Raw genomic sequence first — 25,667 nt, forward strand, 5'->3', positions numbered from 1 at the left:
AGTCCTGAAAGTGCAACTCTAAAGTAACCCTAAAGCTAAATCAAGCAACAATGTGATACTGAGTAATACTAGGTACCAGTCAAACTCCTGCTTCCAACCTGATGCCTCCTACCTCTTTCGGTGATAGAATGGAGACGTAGTCCTCATAGATGATCCTGGCTTTCTCATCGATCGCTGTCGGGTCCGTCTCCTTCTTCAGCTCCTCACAGGCCAGCCAGAACAACAGGTTCTCTTCGCTGTACTCAGAGCGCAGAAATTCTCGGAAAATCTCCCTGCCTTCTGAGGAGCGCATCACCAGCTCGAAGCTACGGGCCCAGGCCACCACCTCGTCTAGAGTGGGTTGCCTAAACACACGATACCAGGAACCCAGTGTCAGCAGTCTGGACTCTCACGATACACTAGCTTTAAGCACCAGCTGTCAGAGCAGCTCATAGATTACTGCACCTGTACATAACCCATCTACAATTTAGCCCAAACAACTACCTCTTTACCTACTGTATTTATTAATTAATTTATTTTGCTCCTTTGCACCCCATTATTTCTGTCTCTACTTTGCACTTTCTTCCAATGCAAACCAACCATTCCAGTGTTTTTTTAGTTTTTATTTTACTTGCTGTGTTGTACTCACTTCGCCTCCATGGCCTTTTTATATTTTTATTTATTTATACATATATCTGTTTGCCTTCACCTCCCTTATCTCACCTCACTTGCTCACATTGTATATAGACTTATTTTTTTTTTCACTGTATTATTGACTATATGTTTGTTTTTACTCCATGTGTAACTATGTGTTGTTGTATGTGTCGAACTGCTTTGCTTTATCTTGGCCAGGTCGCAATTGTAAATGAGAACGTGTTCTCAATTTGCCTACCTGGTTAAATAAAGGTTAAATAAAAATAAATAAAAAAACACAGCAAAACAAACAGATTAGTGTGCTTGTCAGCAACAATGTCAGAACTGTTATTCCCCATACTTCTTTTATTACCTAACTTCTTCCCAATTACAATGAATTCAACATGTCAATACCTTTCACAAAGATGAAGTCAATCTCTCCTCCACTTTGAGCCAGGAGAGATTGACATGCGTGTCATTGATGTTGTCTCTCTGTACACATTTAAGGACCAGCCGTGCTGCCCTCTTCTGGGCCAATTGTATGTCCCTCAATGGGGAACTTAATTTTACAACTGGGCAGTGGTCCATGTGTGACAGAACTTGTTTTATTGATAGCAATATCAAGAAAGCAGAGCAGCGCTTTATTATGGACAGTCCTCTCCCCAGCTTAGCTACCATTGCATCAATAAGTTGACCATGACAGTTTATACTCCAGGGTTACATATTGTACTGTAAGATGACACGTCTGCAAGTAGTCTCCACCTGAAGATTGATAGCCAGGTGGAGTGATTTGGAGAAATTCATTGTTATGAACATTTTTAAACGGATAGCACTTGGCAAATAGAGATTGGTCTAAGCAGACATGAAGAGACTGCAATAAATACTTTGGTTAGCCACTGCAACCAACCAACTAACCATTCCATTTGGCTGACTTGTCCATGTACTAACAGAACACCTTAGTATGCTCCTAATTACTAGTGATGGGGTAAAACATTTATTTGATAGTTACATCTCGCAATATTATTTTTGGACGATATTTGACTCCAAGTATCCATATGTATTTTTATCCTATAGCTTGTTCCCCATCTTCATTTTAAATAGTGAGCCAACAAGTTTTCAGCACTTTTATTTCCCTGACTGATCAAAACTCACAGTATTGAATTGCAATACATATCGTATCGGCACCTGAGTATGGTGATAATTTCATATGGTGAGGTCCCTGGCAGTTCCTAGCCCTACTAATTACCAGTTTGAACGGGAGCATCTTTGTCAGGACTTGTTTGACCTGAGAGTCATGGCTACAGGGACCCATTGAAATGTTGTCATTAAAGGTTGGTAATTAGGAGTAATTATGTGCAGGTCTTTCTGTTATTTTCATTTCTTAATCAACAAAACATTATTTCTATTATTACAGTAGGACCAGGTGATCGATCTAGCTAGAAGAACAACATGAAGAATGAGTTTTCCAAGGTAGAGCCTAAGGTTGAATCCCGTGCCATGGCCACAGCCGTGTGAGAACAGTATTTGGCTCACAGTTGTCTGACAGGCTACATCGTGTAAATCCGGTTGAATGCTGAAATCCAACAATAATACATATCACACAAATAACAGGCACACAAAACACTGCAGAGGTGAATCCTATACTCTATATAACGGACCTGCTCTTTTGGGGTGGATGGAAATTATGTCCTCATGTGTCCTCAGTTAACAGCTGTTTCAGTCAAATAACTGAAATCGTGGGAGAGGTGGAGAGAAAATAAAACTCATGCTCTAATTGGCTAATACAGCAAACGAGTGAGCAACACACAGGAATAGATATTGACACAGCAGTAACGTAAGGAGAGAAAATTAAATGGGCCAAAGCAGTAAATTAGGCAAAATAATTAGACTACAACATTACTGGCATGGATTCTGGCAAATTTTCTGGCATCCTTTCTTGAGGTAACCTGTCCTAACGTATAATGTCTATGTACAATGCCTGCAAAGACAAGCAAGAACGGACGTGACCAATGGCCATTAGCTTATGTGACAACACAAAAAAACTAAAACTGTTTTCCTTCCCTGTCTGGCACTAACACTAACTTGCATTTTCCTGACTGTTTTGACTGTCGCATGGTTGTCTCACCCAGCTACCTTCAGTTCAATGACTGGAAATTGCTCTGGATAAGAGTGTCTGCTAAATGACCAAAAATATGAAACGATATCAAAACAATTTGGTATTTTCTCAGAGACATCCTAAGGAAAAAGGCATAGCTGGCAACGTACTGCTCTTCCGTGGCTTCAATACTATCCATTTTAGTGCATGTCCGTTCGGAACCCTCCATGCGGTCCTCATTCCTGGAACAGGGGAAGCAGAAATAGATTACTATTGCTTTCAAACATGTTCCATATTCAAACATACTTATTCATATGGCAGTCTAAATGTTGTATCTTTGTTGAAACTACTGCCTGAGAACAGGTATGTAATTATTCTAAAAACCAGTGAAAGCTTGACATGAAAACAACCTGTGTGGGGAGTGAGGCTCCCTGCTATTTACAGTTCACAAAACCTTTACAAAATCCCTATACAGGAAATGTACATGTTAAACACGTGTTGGATACACAATAACAAACTATTGTAACACAAATTGAATTGCAACACATTAACAATGCAATTAACCATCTTTTCCTTTCACAAAAACCTGAAAAGCTAGTATGGAGGTGCATTGTTTTGTTCCTAAATACATTACAAATGTATTGGAAAGAGGTAATCAAGTCATTTCACATGACATGCAAACGGAATGTACGCATAGCAAATTTCAGGTAGGGATGTATTGGAGAAACAGCTTGTTTATATGCCACTGTGTAAATACTGCTATGCAGATTTGACTGACTTGAGCTTGGATGTAGCCTAGTATAGGCCTATTGCTTCAGCATGTGTTATACGATCATTACTTTAACACTAAACACGCCAAATATTATGTGATACACAAATAGCGAATAGACAGACATCCATTCCCCCCCCCCGACCCCCAAAAAATACCTTCAGTATCCCTGATGAAGTCAGCAAGTTAATTTAACTACAAGTATTTAACAAATTAATAACAAGTAAAGAAGTGAAACCCAAATGGGATGTGTAGCCTAAAAATCTACACATTTCCCAGTGTTTAGCCTTATTTCGCCTTCACAGTATTGAGATCTGGGCGATAAGGCGAAAATATATCAACGTTAGGGATGTAAAACAAATTAAACAAAAATTCACTAATCGAATAGTATCATGAATTTTTGTTTGCTATCTGGATATTCTAAATACATGTTATTTTTTAAACTTTAAACCTGAACACTGCTGCACGAGGGAGTCTGGCGCTCTAATGCTGCCACTGTGGAGGGGATGAGATGGGAGCAAACAGGCGGAGGGAGAGATGCCAAGACTAGCTAACTTGTAGCAGCTACAATGTTATTTATCATGCCAAATAACAGTGCTTGTCTTGACTGGAGAAGCTATAGCTATCTAGGCTAATTGAGGCCACATGATGTGCTTTTCTCCACATGATGCGCTTTTCAACCCCATTCCAATAAAACAACTGCCTACCAGTTGGTTGCTCGTTGTAGCCTACGCTCTCATTTCGCTAACTTTTAATTCCCTAATTTCATTACATCTTGCATTGTATTAGTGAACTCTCACTCCACTTGCTACACATAGAGCATATTTGTCGCTTTGATTGGCTAACATAAACAACAAGCTACACACGAAGGTTACCGGTCTTTTTAAATGGGGCATACAGTGCACGTCATAAAAACTACATTGAAAGGTTTGTTGTTTTATTAAATAAAATAATCTAAAATGGCATGGTATATCCTTGTACAGTGCATTCAGAAACCATTCAGACCCCTTGACTTTTACCACATTTTGTTACATTACAGCCTTATTCTAAAATGGAGCAAATCGTCCCCCCCCCCCCCCTCAATCTACACACAATACCTCTTAATTAATGACAACGCAAAAACGGGTTGTTAGAAATTTGAGCAAATTTATTTTAAAAAAATATACAAAACTCAAGACATTTACATAAGTATTCAGACCCTTTACATAGTACTTTGTTGAAGCACCTTTGGCAGCAATTACAGCCTCAAGTCTTCTTGGGTATGACACTACAAGCTTGGCAAACCTGTTTTTGGAGAGTTTCTCCCATTTCATCTCTGCAGATCCTCTCAAGCCCTGTCAGGATGGATGGGGAGTGTTGCTGCACAGCTATTTTCAGGTCTCTCCAGAGATGTTCGATCGGGTTCAAATCCGGGCTCTGGCTGGGCCACTCAAAGACTTGTCCTGAAGCCACTCCTGCGTTGTCTTGGCTGTGTGCTTAGGGTTGTTGTCCTGTTGGAAGGTGAACCTTTGCCCCAGCCTGAGGTCCTGAGCGCTCTGAAGCAGGTTTTCATCAAGGACCTCTGTACTTTGCTCGGTCTGAGAGTCTTTAAGTGCCTTTTGGCAAACTCCAAGCGGGCTGTCATGTGCCTTTTACTGAGGAGTGGCTTCCGTCAGGCCACTCTACCATAAAGGCCTGATTGGTGGAGTGCTGCAGAGATGGTTGTCCTTCTGGAAGATTCTCCCAACTCCACAGAGGAACTCCGGAGCCATATCAGAGTGACCATCAGGTTCCTGGGCAAGGCCCTTCTCCCCCAATTGCTCAGTTTGGCCAGGCAGCCAGCTCTTGGAAGAGTCTTGCTGGTTCCAAACTTCTTCCATTTAAGAATGATGGAGGCTACTGTATTCTTGGGGCCCTTCATTACTGCAGAAATGTTTTGGTACCCTTCCCTAGATCTGTGCCTCGACACAACCCTGTCTCTGAGCTCTACGGATAATTCCTTCGACCTCATGGCTTGGTTTTTGCTCTGACATGCACTGTCAATTGTGGGACCTTATATAGACAGGTGTGTTCACCTTTCCAAATCATGTCCAATCAATTGAATTTACCACAGGTGGACTCCAATCAAGTTGTATAAACATCTCAAGGATGATCAATGGAAACAGGATGCACCTGAGCTCTATTTTGAGTCTCATAGCAAAGCGTCTGAATACATATGTAAATAAGATATTTCAGTTTTACATTTTTTATACATTTTCAAATGTCTAAAAACCTGTTTTTGCTTCGTCATGATGGGTGTGTAGATTGGTGAGGAAAAACATTTATTTAATCAATTTTAGATGTTAATGTAACAAAATGTGGAAAAAGTCAAGAAGCCTGAATACTTTCCGAATGCACTGTATGTAACAATTTCACAAGGGAATTTTTATTTCATTTAGAAAAAGCTTTTCAGTGTTAAAATAGGCCTATATTATTTGTTTTTTTGCATGCAAAAATGAATAGTTGTGCACATGCCTAATCAGTATTTTTCCCAGCGATTTCCGAGGGTCTCCATTTGGAAAGCTTGCTTTCTAGAAGTTATTGTCTTGTTGTGTTAAAGTTAACTAGCAGTTCTCAGCTGTTAGCAGTTTCTTACTGGCAATAACAACGGATGACTGCCATAACTGAATTATTTAATGTAACAAATCAAACATTAAAATACCCTTAGAGAAGCTACAGTAAAAATCCACAACGGTGCGTGGATCAATACATGTTTCATACCAACTGAGCTTTCAGCTCTCATCCCCAAACAAAGCTGTACTGTATCTTTATTTCAAATGGGGGGAAATGATGTCATCAAATGGACTGACTGACTAGCTGGGGAGGCCACAGCCTAAACCAATAAAAAAAATGGCTCCTCTTATTAGCCTGGCTCTTCCAATCACAGGAAGCTGGGCCTGCAGAATACGATCTTGGATCCCCATCTAATATATGGGAATTCCAACAGACACTGGATTAAGGGACGTGCCAAATCGCATAGCAGCAGGGAAGTACAGCGGTTGACACAGCCATAGTCAGATTGGATTGACTTCTCTATCTCTAACAGCAGATTCCTAGTGCCATGCTGCTAACTGCTCCTATAATCCTCATGTGCTTCCGCTTCAGGCATAGCCTCTTGACACAGCAGCGTCTCTCCAAGAGCTTCAGATGACGAGTTCTTCTTCTTGTGCTTCCGCCTCAGGGACAGCCTCTTGTAACAGCAGCTTTCCTCTAAAGAGATGACGAGTTCTTCTTCTTGTGCTTCCGCCTCAGGGACAGCCTCTTGTAACAGCAGCTTTCCTCTAAAGAGATGATTAGTTCTTCTTCTTGTGCTTCCGCCTCAGCGACAGCCTCTTGTAACAGCAGCTTTCCTCTAAAGAGATGACGAGTTCTTCTTCTTGTGCTTCCGCCTCAGGGACAGCCTCTTGTAAGAGCAGCTTTCCTCTAAAGAGATGATTAGTTCCTCTTCTTGTGCTTCCACCTCAGGGACAGCTTCTTGTAACAGCAGCTTTTCTCTAAAGAGATGATTAGTTCTTCTACTTGTGCTTCCGAATCAGGGACAGCCTCTTGTAACAGCAGCTTTCCTCTAAAGAGATGATTAGTTCTTCTTCTTGTGCTTCCGCCTCAGGGACAGCTTCTTGTAAGAGCAGCTTTCCTCTAAAGAGATGATTAGTTCTCCTTCTTTATCTCAAAATTATTTTAAAATAAACAAGCCATGGTCCAGTCAAACCTAATAAACCTAGACTATATAATATTTGTTTACAAACTACAGCCCGTGCACTTTGTGGACCTACACTGCCGTTCAAAAGTTTGTGGTCAATTAGAAATGTCCTTGTTTTTGAAAGAAAAGCACACTTTTGGTCCATTCAAATAACATGGTTAATGTTGTAAATGACTATTGTAGCTGGAAACAGCTGATTTTTAATGGAATACCTAGATAGGCGTACAGAGGCCCATTATCAGCAACCATCGCTCCTGTGTTCCAATGGCACATTGTGTAAGCTAATCCAAGTTTATCATTAAAAAAGGCTAATTGATCATTAGAAAACCCTTTTGCAATTATGTTAGCACAGCTGAAAACTGTTGTCCTGTTTAAAGAAGCAATAAAACTGACCTTCTTTAGACTAGTTGTGTATCTGGAGCATCAGCATTTGTGGGTTCCATTACAGGCTTAAAATGGCCAGAAACCAAGAACTTTCTTCTGAAACTCGTCAATCTATTCTTGTTCTGAGAAATGAAGGCTATTCCACACGGGAAATTGCCAAGAAACTGAAGATCTCGTACAGCGCTGTGTACGACTCCCTTCACAGAACAGCGCAAACTGTCTCTAACCAGAATATAATAGAGAAGTACATTAGAGTGTGTAGTTTGAGAAACAGACACCTCACAAGTCCTCAACTGGCAGCTTCATTAAATAGTACCCGCAAAACACCAGTCTCAACGTCAAAGGTGAAGAGGTGACTCCGGGATGCTGGCCTTCTAGGCAGAGTTGCAAAGAAAAAGCTATGGCTGCGGTCCAAACGCTTAAAAAGACACACCCTCGTCCACTTACCCTCGCCTTATGCCCTTGGGGGAATCCCCATCGCCATCTTGGAGGGTGGTCCAAATGATTAGCCAAACAAGGGACGTTTGCAACGTAAGCCTCTCAGCACTCGTTTTTAGTCGGATTGCGAGTGTACAATTATGTTCACGCCGGGACCTGAAACTCCCCATAATTCAATTCGCGAAGAATGTACATCCGCTAAGAAAAGTCCACGAAAACTTAAACAACATCAATGTAGAATCATTCCTTCCTCCCTCGCCCTGCAAGTGTATACTCGTCAGACGTCATGATACATCATCAGAAGTGTCCACTTCATTTGAGGGCTGAGGGGATAGGGTGTCTTTCAAGAGTTTGGACTAAAGCCCATATCACAGATTGCCCCCAAAAAAGAAAAGATTAAGATGGGCAAAAGAACATAGCATCCCGGAGTTGCCTCTTCACTGTTGACGTTGAGACTGGCGTTTTGCGGGTAACTATTTAATGAAGCTGCCAATGACTTTTCTAAGTGACCCCAAACTTTTGAACGGTAGTGTTTGTTATTCTGAAAGCATCTACCGGTTACAGGAAATTACCACAGGAACCCCCCCCCCCACCAATCAATTGAATTGAGCCCTTCGTGCAGCTAGTTTCCAGGTTGAGCACTAAGCATTCAGAAAACCCCTCCTAATCTTCATCTGTACCCATATATGGCTTGTCTCTTCCTACATTTGTTATCTCCCATTTAACTGCAAGTCGCACAGTGGTCAATATTAGCATCTTCATCAAAGTATCCTTTGTGCTGATATAATTGAGCTCACCAGCCACAGGCTCTACACATGCTGAGCTGACTCTAAATATACATGTTCTTCACAGCTGTTTTGCATGTGATGTGAAGATAGGAATAGGCTGGCTGTTCCTAGACTAGATGAGGCCTTCATATTATTGGGGAGATTTGTGGGGGCTGCATGTTAGAAACAGGGCTTACAATCCTGCTTTCTTCAATGTTTTCATTATTTTAAGTCATAGTTCTGTAGATCTATATTGTGGGTTCACGGTCTAAGACTGACTTGGCTGCGGTGGAGTCCTCAAGCTTGCTTTGTTCAGCCTCCGTCTTCCGCTTACAGTAGGTTCAAAAGATTCAAACTAGTCACTACAAGTTTACTTCATAAGTTGGGCCCACTTCATATTAGGGCTGGGCGATATGGCCAAAATATCATATCAAGGTCTTAAAAAGAAAATTGGACGGCATGATGGTATTTTATGTTTTTGAATAATAAAAGTTGTAAATGTGCTTTATGAGTAGTGAGTGATCCTAGAGTGGCAACACATTCTAAGTGATTTCCATGAGTCTTTCTAAATTCTGATTGTTTTATATTGTTCAATTCAACCAAAAATAATTTTCAGCATTTTCATACATTTCTTTATTTCCTGCACTAATTTCAGATAATCTTGAGGTGGCACGATATGGGCAAACAATCTAGGCCTTATTTTTAACCACTTACGATTCAGATCAAAATACTTGGGTGAACTGTTGGAATAATTCTATAGTTAGAATATAATAGTGGGCACTTTGAATAGTGTTGTTTGACATGACAACGAATGAAAATGTCAGGGATGAGTTACTGTGACATGGTAGGAACCAAAGTGTTCATAAGTGTTTCCTTGGTGACCCTATAATCTTTGGCTAAATGTAATGTTCTCATGCTACTTCATGTAATTGACATATTCATGCTTTGTGTATTCCTCTTTGATTTAGAAGATACTGTTGCACAGAAATGCTGATTTAGGTCTATACCATCACTGGTATTATCAGGCTGTTTAGCTAATTACGTTTGCTCTGACTCAGTACATTAGCTAGCATTAGTGGCTAACACAATTTAGGCCCAACTTGCTAAGAAAAGACAAACTAGCTGTTTGCAGATGTAAGAAACACAGACTAATAGTGTAATTAATTAATTAAGAAGCGAAGTGAAAACAGCATCGGATGTCATCAACATTATTGCATGTGCTGCACTGACCATGCAGACTGAATGCAAGTGTCTCGAGGAACAACAAATGCACTCCTTGAGTGACAGGGGCAGGGCTAAGTCTGTGTGTAAAGCATCATGGAGACAGAGAGACCGGAGAGAGATGACTCAAGTAGAGAACTATAAAAATGGACGTTCCACACAGCGTATCACATTTAACAAACCAGACATTCAAATACCTCTGTAGAAGGTAAAGTAAAAACCCAAACGGGTCCATGCATCAATACTGGTATATCGTAAAATACGGTATACCGCCCAGCCCTACATCATATTACGTGGTGCTGAAATAATTTACTTACATCATGGTAGTTTGAGAGACAGATACCATGTAGTTATAGAATAACATTATTACCCAATAGAAGTACTGTATTTACAGGATAACACATCCTTGTAGTAGCCTATCTCCACATTGAGTTTTTATTGAGCACCTCTCCTATTTAAGCATCTTACAGTACGTGTTCAAACCTAGGATCCTTTTGGATCATAATTATATGGACAGGAGGGACTTGTCCTGATGTGTAGAATGACAGTTTCAAAAAGATAGTGTTTCTCAAGTTGTTCTGCCTTTGCCTTTCTCAGGTCAGTAATGCACACTAGGGACAATGTGCAATGCAACTGACTGGCAGAACTCTCAGAAGTTGTGATCCAAACACCAGTTGCCTACAGTTTCTTTATTTTTACTATTTTCTATATTGTAGAATAATAGTGACGCCATGAAAACTATGAAATAACACATAACGGAACATGTGTTAAACAAATCAAAATATATATTTGAGAATATTCAAAGTAGCCACCCTTGCCTTAATGACAGCTTTGCACACTCTTGGCATTCTCTCAACCAGCTTCATGAGGTAGTCACCTGGAACGCATTTCAATTAACAAGTGTGCCTTGTTAAAATGTAATTTGTGGAATTTCTTTCCCTTCTTTACGCGTTTCAGCCAATCAGTTGTGTTGTGATAAGGTAGGGTTGGTATACAGAAGATTTGGTAAAAGACCCTATTTGGTAAAAGACCAAGTCCATAATATGACAAGAACAGCTCAAATAAGCAAAGAAAAATGACAGTTCATCATTACTTTAAGACATGAAGGTCAGTCAATCCAGAACATTTCCAGAACTTTGAAAGTTTCTTCAAGCGCAGTCGCAAAAACCATCAAGCGCTATGATGAAACTGGCTCTCACGAGGACCACCACAGGAAAGGAAGACCCAGAGTTACCTCTGCTGCAGAGGATAAGTTCATTAGAGTTACCAGAAATTGTAGCCCAAATAAATGCTTCACAGAGTTCAAGTAACAGACATCTCAACATCAACTGTTCAGAGGAGACTGTGTGAATCAGGCCTTCATGGTCGAATTGCTGCAAAGAAACCACTACTAAAGGACACCGATAAGAAGAAGAGGCTTGCTTGGGCCAAGAAACACGAGCAATGGCCATTAGACCGATGGAAATCTGTCCTTTGGTCTGATGAGTCCAAATGTGAGATGTTCGGTTCCAATCACCGTGTTTTTGTGATACACAGAATAGCTGAACGGATGTTCCTCGCATCTGTGATTCCCACTGTGAAATATGGAGTAGGTGGTGTGATGGTGCTTTGCTGGTGACACTGACTGGGATTTATTTAGAAATCAAGGCACACTTAACCAGCATGACTACCACAGTATTCTGCAGCGATATGCCATCCCATCTGGTTTGCGCTTAGTGGAACTATAATTTGTTTTTCAACAGGACAATGACCCAACACACCTCCAGGCTGTGTAAGGGCTTTTTGACCAAGAAGGAGAGTGATGGAGTGCTGCATCAGATGACTTGGCCTCCACAATCAACTGACCTGAACCCAATTAAGATGGTTTGGGATGAGTTGGACTGCAGAATGAAGGAAAAGCAGCCAACAAGTGCTCAGCATATGTGGGAACTCCTTCAAGGCGGTTGGAAAAGCAGTCCAGGTGAAGCTGGTTGAGAGAATGCCAAAAGTGTGCAAAGCTGTCATCAAGGCAAAGGGTGGCACTTCGAAGAACCTAAAATATATGTTTTGATTTATTTAACACTTTTTTGGTTACTATTTGATTCCATATGTGTTATTTCATACACTTCACTATTATTCTACAATATAGAAAATAGTAAAAATAAAGAAAAACCCTTGAATGAGTAGGTGTGTACAAACTTTTGACTGGTACTGTATATAGAATCGTAAGAGTCGCAAAATATAGAATCGTAAGAATCACAACACATATATAATCGTAAGAATAACAATACATACAGAACCGTAAGAGTCGCAATAAATACAGTATCGTATCAGCACCTAAGTAAAGCGATAATATCGTATCGTGAGGGCACTGGCAATTCCTGGCCCTAGTAAGCAAACAGTAGTATATGGGAGTGTATTTTCTTGAACTCTTTCCCCATGCAGCAGATAATTGGTCTGATAAACATTGTCTATGCACCCATAGTACTGAAAACACTGAGGGGAAAAAGACCTACAGTATTTCAGCATTCATTACCTTGATCTATACAAAATGTGATTGGCCTAAATACTGGGTGGATAAAGGCAATAATGTATGAATATTGGTCATTTTGACTTAAAGGGGGGACAATTCCCTCTAGTTTACACTACTCTTCCCCCACTTATATCAAAACATTTTTAGAGTGAGGTTGAAAGGGATGTGGTCATGAAAGTAATGTTTCTTATTCAGTCTATAGCAGGGACTTCAGGTTATTTGTAGAACCATGGCCTATTGAAAATGGAGGAGACATGGGGACAGAAACCAGAAAGGGAGGTTTGACGTACCAGAGGCATTTACAACAACCACACCAGCACATGCAGCAGTTGTTGGGTCGTGGGTGGCCAGGCGCCTGGGGAGGTCCTTCAATGTGTGGCTGCTGCCGTTTTCTCATGTCAACTCCGCTTAAACTTCGGGGCTGTGGAGGAAACCCAAACACGTTGGTTAGGGACAATCCTATCTTCCTCATAGATGGATGAATATCACAACATTGGTTAGGGATAGTGATGCACTGATATCACATTTTTGGCCCATACCGATTTCCAATATTTTCCTTGCCAAAAAAAAAAACGATACCGATAACCGATATTGAAAAATGTTGCAGCCTTTTAAGAATTCCAGTACAGTTAAATAGATACACACACACACACACACACGGACGTAACGGTCTAAGGCACTGCATCTCAGTGCAAGAGGCGTCACTACAGTCCCTGGTTCGAATCCAGGCTTTCCAGGCTGTTCACCTAAATTACACTAGGCAAGTAAGTATAAGAATGTAAGTTTATCATTGTCACTACCTTCACATGCAAAAACGTGACCATGAGCAACGAATAATGTTCTGTACTTCCACAATGACAAGGAGGTACTGTCTACAGTTTACTAAGCCTATATGTGAGTAAAGGTTATATAGGCTGCTAGGCCTATATGTGAGTAAAGGGTATATAGCCTGCTAGGCCTATATGTGAGTAAAGGTTATATAGCCTACTAGGCCTATATGTGAGTAAAGGTTATATAGCCTGCTAGGCCTATATGTGAGTAAAGGGTATATAGCCTACTAGGCCTATATGTGAGTAAAGGTTATATAGCCTGCTAGGCCTATATGTGAGTAAAGGGTATATAGCCTACTAGGCCTATATGTGAGTAAAGGTTATATAGCCTGCTAGGCCTATATGTGAGTAAAGGGTATATAGCCTACTAGGCCTATATGTGAGTAAAGGTTATATAGCCTGCTAGGCCTATATGTGAGTAAAGGTTATATAGCCTGCTAGGCCTATATGTGAGTCAAGGGTCTATAGCCTGCTAGGCCTATATGTGAGTAAAGGTTATATAGCCTACTAGGCCTATATGTGAGTAAAGGTTATATAGCCTGCTAGGCCTATATGTGAGTAAAGGTTATATAGCCTGCTAGGCCTATATGTGAGTAAAGGTTATATAGCCTGCTAGGCCTATATGTGAGTAAAGGTTATATAGCCTGCTAGGCCTATATGTGAGTAAAGGTTATATAGCCTGCTAGGCCTATATGTGAGTAATGAGGAAGAAAACAAGCTAGCCTAAAAGGTTGCAGCGCAATAGCTGTGTGCTATTGACTACAGCTCAGCGTTCAACACCATAGTGCCCACAAAGCGCATCACTAAGCTAAGGACCCTGGGACTAAACACCTCCCTCTGCAACTTGATCCTGGACTTCCTGATGGGCCGGGTAGGCAACAACACATCTGCCACGCTGGTCCTTAACACTTGTACTCATTGTACTCCTGTACTCCCTGTTCACCCACGACTGCATGGCCAAGCACGACTCCAACACCATCATTCAATTTGCTGACGACACAACAGTGGTAGGCCTGATCACCGACAACGATGAGACCTGGCAGTGTGGTGCCAGGACAACAACCTCGCTCTCAATGTGAGCAAGACAAAGGAGCTGATCGTGGACTACAGGAAAAGGAGGGCCGAACAGGCCCCCATTAACATCGACGGGGCTGTAGTGGAGCAGGTAAAGAGTTTCAAGTTCCTTGGTGTCCTCATCACCAACAAACAAAGTTGGTCCAAACACACCAAGACAGCTATGAAGAGGGCACAACACCTTTTCCCCCTCAGGATACTGAAAAGATTTGGCATGAGTCCCCATATCCTCAAAAGGTTCTACAGCTGCACCATCGAGAGCATCCTGACCGGTTGCATCACCGCCTGGTATTGCAACTGCTCGGCATCTGACCGTTAGGCACTACAGAGGGTAGTGCGTATGACCCTGTACATCACTGGGGGCAAGCTTCCTGACATCCAGGACATATATACTAGGCGGTGTCAGAGGAAGCCCAAAAAGTTAACGACTCCAGTCCCCAAAGTCATAGACTGTTCTCTCTGCTACCTCATGGCAAGTGGTACCAGAGCGCCAAGTCTAGAACCAAAAGGCTTCTCAACAGCTTCTAGCACCAAGCCATAAGACTGCTGAAAAATTAATCCACCCAGACTATTTACATTGAACCCCCCCCCCATTTGTTTTTACATTGCTGCGACTCGCTGTTTATCATCTATGCATAGTCACTTGACAAATTACCTCCACTAACCTGTACCCCCGCACATTGACTCTGTACCGGTACCCCCTGTATATAGCCTTGTTATTGTTATGTACATTTATTGTGTTACTTTTTGATTGATTCAATGATTAATTTCTTTACATTAGTTTATTTAGTAAATATTTTTGTATACTGTATTTCTTGAACTGTATTGTTGGTTAAGGGCTTTTAAGTAAGCATTTCACGGTAAGGTACCTGTTGTATTCGGCGCATGTGACAAATACAATTTGATTTGAATATCTCCATTGTGAGAGCCAAAAAAAGTAGGATACAAAGTCAAATGTTTTACTTCCTATCAAGCACATTCGGGTCAATTAAGCAATAAAATGAGGAGCCTATTGGGAACATTCCTAGTAAATAAGACGAGGAAACGTAAAAAGATGTGAGCCAACAATGGAAACATTCTGGTACAATCACCACAATTATTAACATCCTGGTGCTGAATGGTACGATAGTGCTTGTTTCAAATCAATCCCAAAGAACAGATTATAATTATAATAATTTTAACAGGTTAATAATTACCATTGTGCATAATCTGGGTGTGGAGCACGAGCCCCAAGTAGTAATGTCGATTATATATTTAGGCTAACCTTAAAATAAATTTCCTCTCTGCCCTCATTTAATCTCTCCTGTGATTCTACTTCACTACTTTTAAACTTTTCTTTTGAATCCAAAAAATATTAAATAAAGGATTATCTTACCTGCAAAGTCATCTTCAACTTTTGCTCCGTATTTACGGACACTAACAATGATCAGTGAGGAGGTTTCCTGTCTCTCTGAGTAGCCTAAACTTTAACATCAATGATGATACATGGACCAATAGGCCAAATATGCAAATCCTGAGTTGACCACTTGAGCAGCCATTCACCTTGCACCGGTGGAAAACATGCACATTGATGCAAAATACAGTGACAAACACCTTTGTTCTAGCTGGGGACACGTCCACGCCACTGAAGAGAAATGCAAATAAAAGAACTCTCCATGTGGAAACACAAATATAGGCTTAGCCAAAGAACCTCCTTTTCATTCTGCAACTCCATCACATTTTGACCAGGATGAATTTCTTACCGTATTTCTACTGTCGAACTACAGTGAGGAGAATTTCTATTTCATTAGCCATTTGGGAAATGTACTGTCTTTGATCTTGCTATAGGACGATAAACTGAAAATTAACAAGACTAAAATTGCCTTCCTCTTACAGAAGCGTTTTGCGTACGTCGCAAAATTTTGGGTGATTTTCCTACACAACATTCTTATACAAAAAAAAAACATTATTTGGTCAAAAGTAATTATTTATGCATTATGTTGATTCCTGCTATGAGAGTATCTGCCTGTGCCTGTTTCGCTGTTGGCTGCTGTGTGAGAGAGCTACTCTCACTCCCTCTCCCCTTGTGCACACAGTGTTAGGGAGAAAGTTTTTGTAGGACATTAGACTACATTTACTGATTGATTAATCAATTAGCCTACATGTCTATACAGCAACAATATCATATTCAGAGTTAGCAGTCTAGATAAGTGGGGCTCGTGCTCCACACCCAGATTATGCACAATGGTAATTATTAACCTGTTAGAATGATTATAAATATAATCTGTTCTTAGTAGGGTAATGCAGGCTTAATAGGGTACTGTAGGCTTAATAGGGTTAGTAGAGTACTGTAGGCTTAATTAATAGGGCCGATCTAAAGCAGCCACCAAGGGTCCCGGCCCTCCTGCCACTCTCTAGTTTCTACCCATAATGCAAACACTAATCTAGAGCAATTTATAGGAGTCTGTCAGATGCATACAGCTGAATAGAATTTTGAGAATTCAAATAGGAGCATACTGAATTTCCTTAAATGATGGACAGATATATCTAGGATAAAACTTAGCAGTCACATTCACTACTATAAGGTCATGGAACTCTGCCCTATGTAACCTACCATGAGAATTAGTCAGTTGTTTCCACAGACAGACACGGCAGGAGAATCATGGCGCTGAGGTAAGTGGTTGGTTGAACTTGGGTGGGTTCAGAAGTAAAGCACTAGGGTGTGTCTACAGAGTAGTATCGTTGTTCTCACCATCACTGATGGAGGGCCAGGAGGTGAGGAAGGATGAGGAGGACAGCAGTCCCCGCCCTGGGTCTCAGCAGAGCTCAGGGACTCAGTGGGTGGACCATTTGCAGTGTTGAGTGCAAGGGGAGCAAAAATATACCATCTGAAAAAAAAAGAACAGAGAAATACAGTGCATTGTAATATTGTACAGACAGATAGTAAGTTTATATTAACCTTTGACCATTAGGCCACGAGTGTCAAACTCAAATCCTGGAGGACCATGTGTCTGCAGGTGATTGATTAATTAAGGTCATTGATTGGTTAGGAACTCCCTTCACCTAGTAGTCTAGGTCTTAATTGGTCAAAAATAAATAAAATAAAAAAGTGGAAACATGGCCCTCCAGGACTTTTCACTCTTGATGAACTCCACCACAAATCCTGATTGGTCTCTTATTCGACACCTCCAAAAATGAAACTGTGCATAATGGAGGCAATAGTCTAACAGTTTTCAAAGGTGACTGTTATGGACATGCGAGTTGTGTTTCACAGTTTTAGGCTAGCTATAGCCTGGGCCTATACTGCAGAACTACTGCAAACACATGACTGCAGAGGTCTAGATGGTCATATCCATGACAACTACAGAGATCCTTTCTCATCTGGTTCCTAACATGGCCTGGGGAGAGTCACTGACAGACCTCAGCAAGGCAGGGTACTATACAGAGGATCAGGAGGTTCACAATAAACACTTTATTCCATGTACTTACAAGTCAAAGTTAACTCTGTCAGGAAAAAGTGTCTACTGGCCTAGGAATTCCAATCTGTCCCACTGCTATTTCAGCACCCTCTCCTCCAATCTGGCCCACTGCTATTTCAGCACCCTCTCCTCCAATCTGGCCCACTGCTATTTCAGCACCCTCTCCTCCAATCTGGCCCACTGCTATTTCAGCACCCTCTCCTCCAATCTGGCCCACTGCTATTTCAGCACCCTCTCCTCCAATCTGGCCCACTGCTATTTCAGCACCCTCTCCTCCAATCTGGCCCACTGCTATTTCAGCACCCTCTCCTCCAATCTGGCCCACTGCTATTTCAGCACCCTCTCCTCCAATCTGGCCCACTGCTATTTCAGCACCCTCTCCTCCAATCTGTCCCACCGCTATTTCAGCACCCTCTCCTCCAATCTGTCCCACTGCTATTTCAGCACCCTCTCCTCCAATCTGTCCCACTGCTATTTCAGCACCCTCTCCTCCAATCTGGCCCACTGCTATTTCAGCACCCTCTCCTCCAATCTGGCCCACTGCTATTTCAGCATCCTCTCCTCCAATCTGTCCCACTGCTATTTCAGCACCCTCTCCTCCAATCTGTCCCACTGCTATTTCAGCATCCTCTCCTCCAATCTGTCCCACTGCTATTTCAGTAACCTCTCCTCCAATCTGTCCCACTGCTATTTCAGCACCCTCTCCTCCAATCTGTCCCACCGCTATTTCAGCACCCTCTCCTCCAATCTGTCCCACTGCTATTTCAGCACCCTCTCCTCCAATCTGTCCCACTGCTATTTCAGCACCCTCTCCTCCAATCTGGCCCACTGCTATTTCAGCACCCTCTCCTCCAATCTGGCCCACTGCTATTTCAGCATCCTCTCCTCCAATCTGTCCCACTGCTATTTCAGCACCCTCTCCTCCAATCTGTCCCACTGCTATTTCAGCATCCTCTCCTCCAATCTGTCCCACTGCTATTTCAGTAACCTCTCCTCCAATCTGTCCCACTGCTATTTCAGTAACCTCTCCTCCAATCTGTCCCACTGCTATTTCAGTAACCTCTCCTTCAATCTGTCCCACTGCTATTTCAGCACCCTCTCCTCCAATCTGTCCCACTGCTATTTCAGCATCCTCTCCTCCAATCTGTCCCACTGCTATTTCAGCATCCTCTCCTCCAATCTGGCCCACTGCTATTTCAGCACCCTCTCCTCCAATCTGGCCCACTGCTATTTCAGCACCCTCTCCTCCAATCTGGCCCACTGCTATTTCAGCACCCTCTCCTCCAATCTGGCCCACTGCTATTTCAGCATCCTCTCCTCTATACTTCAGGTCCTATCCAATAAATAAAAAATCGACATACAGTACCAGTCAAAAGTTTGGACACACCTACTCATTCAAGGGTTGTCTTTATTTTTACTATTTTCTACATTGTAGAATAATAATGAAGACATCAAAACTATTAAATAACAGTTACCAAAAAATTGTTAAACAAATTGAAGTATATTTTATATTTGAGATTCTTCACAGTAGCCATCGTTTGCCTTGACACCTAGGCATACTCTTGGCATTCTCTCAACCAGCTTCATGAGGTAGTCACCTGGAATGCTTTTCCAACATTCTTGAAGGAGTTCCCTCATATGCTGAGCATTTGTTGGCTGCTTTTCCTTCACTCTGCGGTCCAACTGATCCCAAACCATCTCAATTGGGTTTAGGTCGGGTGATTGTGGAGGCCAGGTCATCCGATGCAGCACTCCATCACTCTCCTTCTTGGTAAAACAGCCTTTACACAGCCTGGAGGTGTGTTTTGGGTCATTGTCCAGTTGAAAAACAAATGATAGTGGGACTAAGTGCAACCCAGATGGGATGGTGTATCGCTGCAGAATGCTGTGGTAGCCATGCTGGTTAAGTGTGCCTTGAATTCTAAATAAATCACAGACAGTGTCACCAGCAAAGCACCCCCACACCTCTTCCTTCATGCTTCACGGTGGGAACCACACATACGGATATCATCCGTTCACCTATTCTGCATCTCACAAAGACACAGCGATTGGAACCAAAAATCTCTAATTTAAACTCAGACCAAAGGACACATTTCCACCATTCTAACGTCCTTTGCTCGTGTTTCTTGGCCCAAGCAAGCCTCTTATTATTATTGGTGTCCTTTAGTAGTGGTTTCTTTGCAGCAATTCGACCATGAAGGCCTGATTCACGCAGTCTCCTCTGAACAGTTGATGTTGAGGTGTGTCTGTTAATTGAACTCTGTGATGCATTTATTTGGGCTGCAATTTCTGAGGCTGGTAACTCTAATGAACTTATCCTCTGCAGCAGAGGTAACTCTGGGTCTTCCTTTCTGTGGCAGTCTTCATGATAGCCAGTTTCATCATAGCGCTTGATGGTTTTTGCGACTGCACTTGAAATTTTCCGGATTGACTGACCTTCATGTCTTAAAGCAATGGACTGTCATTTCGCTTTGCTTATTTGAGCTGTTCTTGCCATAATATGTAATTGGTCTTTTACCAAATAGGGCTATCTTCTGTATACCAACCCTACCTTGTCACAACACAACTGATTGGCGCAAACGCATAAAGAAGGAAAGAAATTCCACAAAGCACACCTGTTAATTGAAATGCATTCCAGGCGACTACCTCATGAAGCTGGTTGAGAGAATGCCAAGAGTGTGCAAAGCTGTCATCAAGGCAAAGGGTGACTACTTTGAAGAATCTCAAATAGAAAATATATTTTAATTTGTTTAACACTTTTTTGGTTACTACATGATTCCATAAGTGTTATTTCATAGTTTTAATGTCTTCACTATTATTCTACAATGTAGAAAATAGTAAAAATAAAGAAAAACCCTGGAATGAGTAGGTGTGTCCAAACATTTGACTGGTACTGTATGTGAAGAGTGGGACTACCCAAACGGTAGCCTAAGAAAATGTTCCACTAACAATAACATGCTGTTGCACATCCCCAGGACCTCTCCTCATTCCCAACTGAGGACTCACATCCCCAGGACCTCTCCTCATTCCCAACTGAGGACTCACATCCCCAGGACCTCTCCTCATTCCCAACTGAGGACTCACATCCCCAGGACCTCTCCTCATTCCCAACTGAGGACTCACATCCCCAGGACCTCTCCTCATTCCCAACTGAGGACTCACATCCCCAGGACCTCTCCTCATTCCCAACTGAGGACTCACATCCCCAGGACCTCTCCTCATTCCCAACTGAGGACTCACATCCCCAGGACCTCTCCTCATTCCCAACTGAGGACTCACATCCCCAGGACCTCTCCTCATTCCCAACTGAGGACTCACATCCCCAGGACCTCTCCTCATTCCCAATAGAGGACCGCTCTGAATAAGAGCATCTGCTAAATGTAAAAGTAGATCCCCAAATGGGCACATTTATACATTTGCGGTCTAGGTAGCCTATGCCTACTTCTATGCATAAATCAGGTGCGTGTCCTTGCTCAACACTGACAGGAGCGCTTCAAACAAAAGACAATGAGTAAATGGAATGAAATAAACTAAAACTTGTTCCTCACAAGTGTAGCATAGGTTGTGAGCTCTGCAAACAACATGTCCACTCCGACAATGAGAACAGCAAAATACTGGTATAATAATATAATGAATGCATTAACAGAAATGACACTAACCAAACACACATTGTAGATTAGAAATGATGGGGATTAACAGTAAATGTACTACTGGTGATGAGTAATTGATAGACTAACAATCAAAGAGCATACAATTCACACATTGAATTAAGTTGAATTGGTACGCATGAATTGGTGGGAGAGAGTGCATTAGACACACCTTGTGCATCCCCTTCTACTTGACCTGACATTTCATTTCAAAGACACATTATTTTCACACATACTGTAGGCCTAAGGAATACTTTCACAAATGGTGTCATGTCCAAAGCAGTAGCTATTTATGGAAAACAAACCCAATTTTGAAACAAATGCAATTTCACTTATTTTATCAACTTTAACAAATTGCTTGCCGTGCCAAGGCAAATACTGTCTTACTTGGCAGATGCCAGTCTTCGAGTGATGGACTGTAACATCCAGGCACAAGTAAGGCTGGGGTCTCATGTGCCATGAAAAAATAGTGTGTCTACTTTACAATTTTTATTTTATTTTTAAATCTGTTGACCAACAGCCTATCAACCAAACAATCGACTAGATGGGGTCAGCCCTACTTCATTAACATCTCAACTTCATAACAAACACTGGTGGATAGCTGGGAGTGGAAAAACAAGCTCTGTGAGCCCTTTCAGGCAAGTCATGAAATATGACTGACTGAAAAAACGTATTTGAGACTTGGCCTGCAGTTTTTGCATGCAGTTTTTCTACTTTAACTGGTCAAATAAAGTCTGTACTCCAACATTTAGACATTAAGGATAATTATGAATGTTTTTAAAATACTTTTATTTTGCATGATCAAGTTGACTTTCCCAGGAAATTGACATGGTATAGTCCATCATCACTACAGTACCTGTCAATTAAATAGCTAGACTGGAATAAATGCATGGCAATTTTACATCATGGCTGTTTGTGTGATAGCCTACGGCCTTTTCTCAATTTGGGCATAAGTCCGTTCTCTCCTTGGCTCCGCCGTCCTTCTATCCTCCGTGGTGCAGAAACGGAGTCGCTATATTGTAGGAATGTCAATACCATTGAGATATATATAGGACTCTAGATGGATATAATCAATTTTAGCATGGACATTGCCATCATTTTAAAGTAGTTAACTGTGTTGGGATTCTTATGGTTTGATCAGTCAATGATCATAGCATTGCCTTCTTTAAATTGGTTTGCCTAGATAGTAAATGGCTTTGAGCTATGTTACAGACATCTAGTGGCCACAGTAAATGAATGATACAGAAGATTTGTCAGGTTTCCAGCACTGCAGGTGGAGGTAAATCACCAATATTAGCTTTATGCTTTTTTCAAACGCACAAAACTCCTTTAAAAAAATGGAGGTAGCCTCAATGTCGCTGCCCATGCGGTCACAGTTGCCATAATGGCACCGATACGAAGATTAAGGCTAGTGCTCTATCTAATTCAATTGTCAATTCGCTAAAGAGATAGTTCACCTAAATTATACTAGGCAAGTCAGTTAAGATCAAATTACTATTTACAATGACGGCCTACACCGGCCAAACCCGGACGACGCTGGGCCAATTGTGCGCCGCCCCTTGGGACTCGCAATCACGGCCGTTGTGATACAGCCTGGAATCGAACAAGGGTGTCTATAGTGACGCCTCTAGCACTGAGATGCAGCTTCACAATCAACGTAAGATACACATATTATATCATCCCAAATGTGTTCGATGGTTTTCCAAAAATGATCTCAACAAACCATTTCTGTATGGACCTCTCTTTGGCAGTAGAATGGCCTTACTGAAAAGCTCAGTGAATTCAACATGGCACCGTCATAGGATGCCACCTTTGCAACAAGTCAGTCAAATTTCTACCCTGCTAGAGCTGCCCCGGTCAACTGTAAGTGCTGTTATTGTGAAATGTCTAGCACACCTCCGCATTTATTTTTACCACTTGTATTTTGGCATTCCACCTCTGTAAACGTAATTTTCCTGATGATGTGCTAGTGGAGGAGTCATTTCTAATGACTTGTTCTAATGTTTCCAAGTTCCCTCTCTTCACAACCTCTCCTGGATTACCTTTGACCTTTTTCAAAATGAGCCGCGGAGAGGAAGGTGGAAAGGACGCGAGTAATCGAGGATCAATTGAGATTCTCCCCTTATATTCCATATGGAAAACGGCAGGCTGGAGCGGTAGCCTAGTTCAGCAATACCAAGTAAACTGACTCGCTGCCAATTGAAATGTATGACATAGTTAGCTAGTGAGCAGTGGTAAAATCGTACATTTTAGAGCTAGCTAACTAAATACACGTAAAAGCATATAACATGCTTGCCATAATTTGCTAAAACATTCGCATCATAGCTGTCTTTGCCTGCAGCTTCTGGGGTGTTTTGCGTGGTTCTCTGTGATTCGAAGCATCTGCAGCTGTGATTCTGCACTAACTAGCTAGCTAAAACATTGCATGTAACGTTAGCTGCAAAGACAATCTGATTCTGCTTGGCAAGACACCGAATGCTAATGCAAAACTAATAGAAAACTACGATAGTGCCTTATTGTCGCATCAACAAAGATAAGAATAAACCCCCATTTCTGTATAGCTAGCTAACATTAGACCGTTATCTCATTTTCTGTGCTGCGAAGAAGAGGCGGCAGCTAGCTATGAGACTAGCATGGCTAGTGCTAGCTCGTGGGACATTTAACAGAAGAATGAAGAATATCCATAATCTTACCCTTTTAATTCTGGTTGTCAGTATTCTGTAGTGGTTCATTTATATGTGTTTTATGTTGATGCTTGTTAAATCGCACAGTAAAGATGCATCCTGCCTTATAATCTCCATCGGCGGTGTTTTTCTTCCATCCGCCCAACTTCAGCACCGACTCCGAGCCAGTGGACATACTGCGCAAGCGTGCTGCTGTCACTGTCAGCTCACGCTGACCAGGCTGCAGGGTGGGGGAAACTGAGTTGCTACATTGATTTTTCAAAGATGGAGGTAGTAATATTGAATCATTTATTGTACGTTTCCTAGTGTCTTTGCTACATAGATAGCCACTGTCCCCGGTTACAAAATTGCGACTTTGTAAATGAGGACGAATGACACGTCATGTGTCATATCACATGTTTCTTGTAACATAAGTGGTTACTTAAATGCTTTATCAAGTACTGTAAAAAGTGGGCTTGGTGTGTGTATGTAGGAACATGTTTTGATGCCATACAAAATCATTATCACTCTGTTGGGCACAGCCTTCAGCACCTTTACACAATATGTTGTTTTAGGTCATTTTAAATGTATTTAACATACAGTATTCCATTATAAATATCCCATAATGGAAGTATTCTTAATTGCCATAATAAATATGAAGAGTGGCTATTGCTGCCTACTTCTAAAGCTGCAGAGGCTTTAATTCTGTCACACATTTTCTGTAATTTGTTGGTTGTTCTATTTTTTAGGGTTCTCCTTGGTAAACCTTGATGTAGCCTGAAAGATAGAAGGTAATTCTGATCTTACAAATCACTAAGCATTGGCTAGTTGTAGTTCAGGGATCTGAAACAAAAACATGTGTTGGCATATCGGATATATGCAATACTTTTTCTGAGCCAAGTTGGCCCATTGTTAAGCTGTAACAAAATATTAAGTATTCCACCTTTAACAGAATTGCTTTGTATTTTATTTCTATTTGCAGGGGGTGTTTGTAATAATTTGGATATAAAATGGGAATGAGAGTTTGTCTACACTGGAGATAAATAAGAGCCATGTGTGTTTTCAAGCCCCTCCATCACACTTTACTGGTAGTCTAATATCTGGGTATGAGGAATCATTGCCAGTGGACATTGCAGTTTCACCTTGTGAGAGATGGGAAGTGCAACAAATGTTTGCTCTAATCCTCCACTGGGAGGCATCAAAACCATGTTGCCTTCTCATTCCGGGAAATGCAACTGGTGAATCATGCCTGTTGTTGAATGGAGGGCAATTGAAATTATCTTCTAAAATGCATGGTGTTACTGCATAATGTGAGTCACTTAAAGAACAGCCTATTTATTTTGTGCAACTCAGAAAGGCAATTATAGAAGCATTATTATATTCTAGAATTGATTTATAAAGCCTAATGTAGACTAAACAATACAGTAGTTAAGTAACAGTGAATGCTGTTTCATTATGCCTAGTGGCATAAGAACATCA

At 41.5% G+C, this 25,667-nt stretch overlaps 1 protein-coding gene across 2 annotated transcripts in view; it reads right to left on the reverse strand.

Moving 5' to 3' along the window:
• LOC129863375 (regulator of G-protein signaling 17-like) overlaps positions 1–24,390 on the reverse strand; it is a 36,738-nt gene extending 12,348 nt beyond the window's left edge. The window contains exons 1-5 of one of the 2 annotated variants that reach the window (XM_055935322.1): positions 24,219–24,390; positions 17,152–17,287; positions 12,807–12,937; positions 2,878–2,949; positions 113–344 (exon numbers count right to left, since the gene is read on the reverse strand). In XM_055935322.1, coding sequence (XP_055791297.1) covers positions 113–344; positions 2,878–2,949; positions 12,807–12,937; positions 17,152–17,154 — 438 coding nt within the window. In that variant the 5' untranslated portion in view covers positions 17,155–17,287; positions 24,219–24,390. The other variant, XM_055935330.1, reaches the window with a different exon arrangement.
• Between the last annotated feature and the right edge of the window lie 1,277 nt (positions 24,391–25,667).

This window comes from Salvelinus fontinalis, chromosome 1 (genome assembly GCF_029448725.1).
Source record: "Salvelinus fontinalis isolate EN_2023a chromosome 1, ASM2944872v1, whole genome shotgun sequence".
Lineage (NCBI taxonomy): Eukaryota > Metazoa > Chordata > Actinopteri > Salmoniformes > Salmonidae > Salvelinus > Salvelinus fontinalis.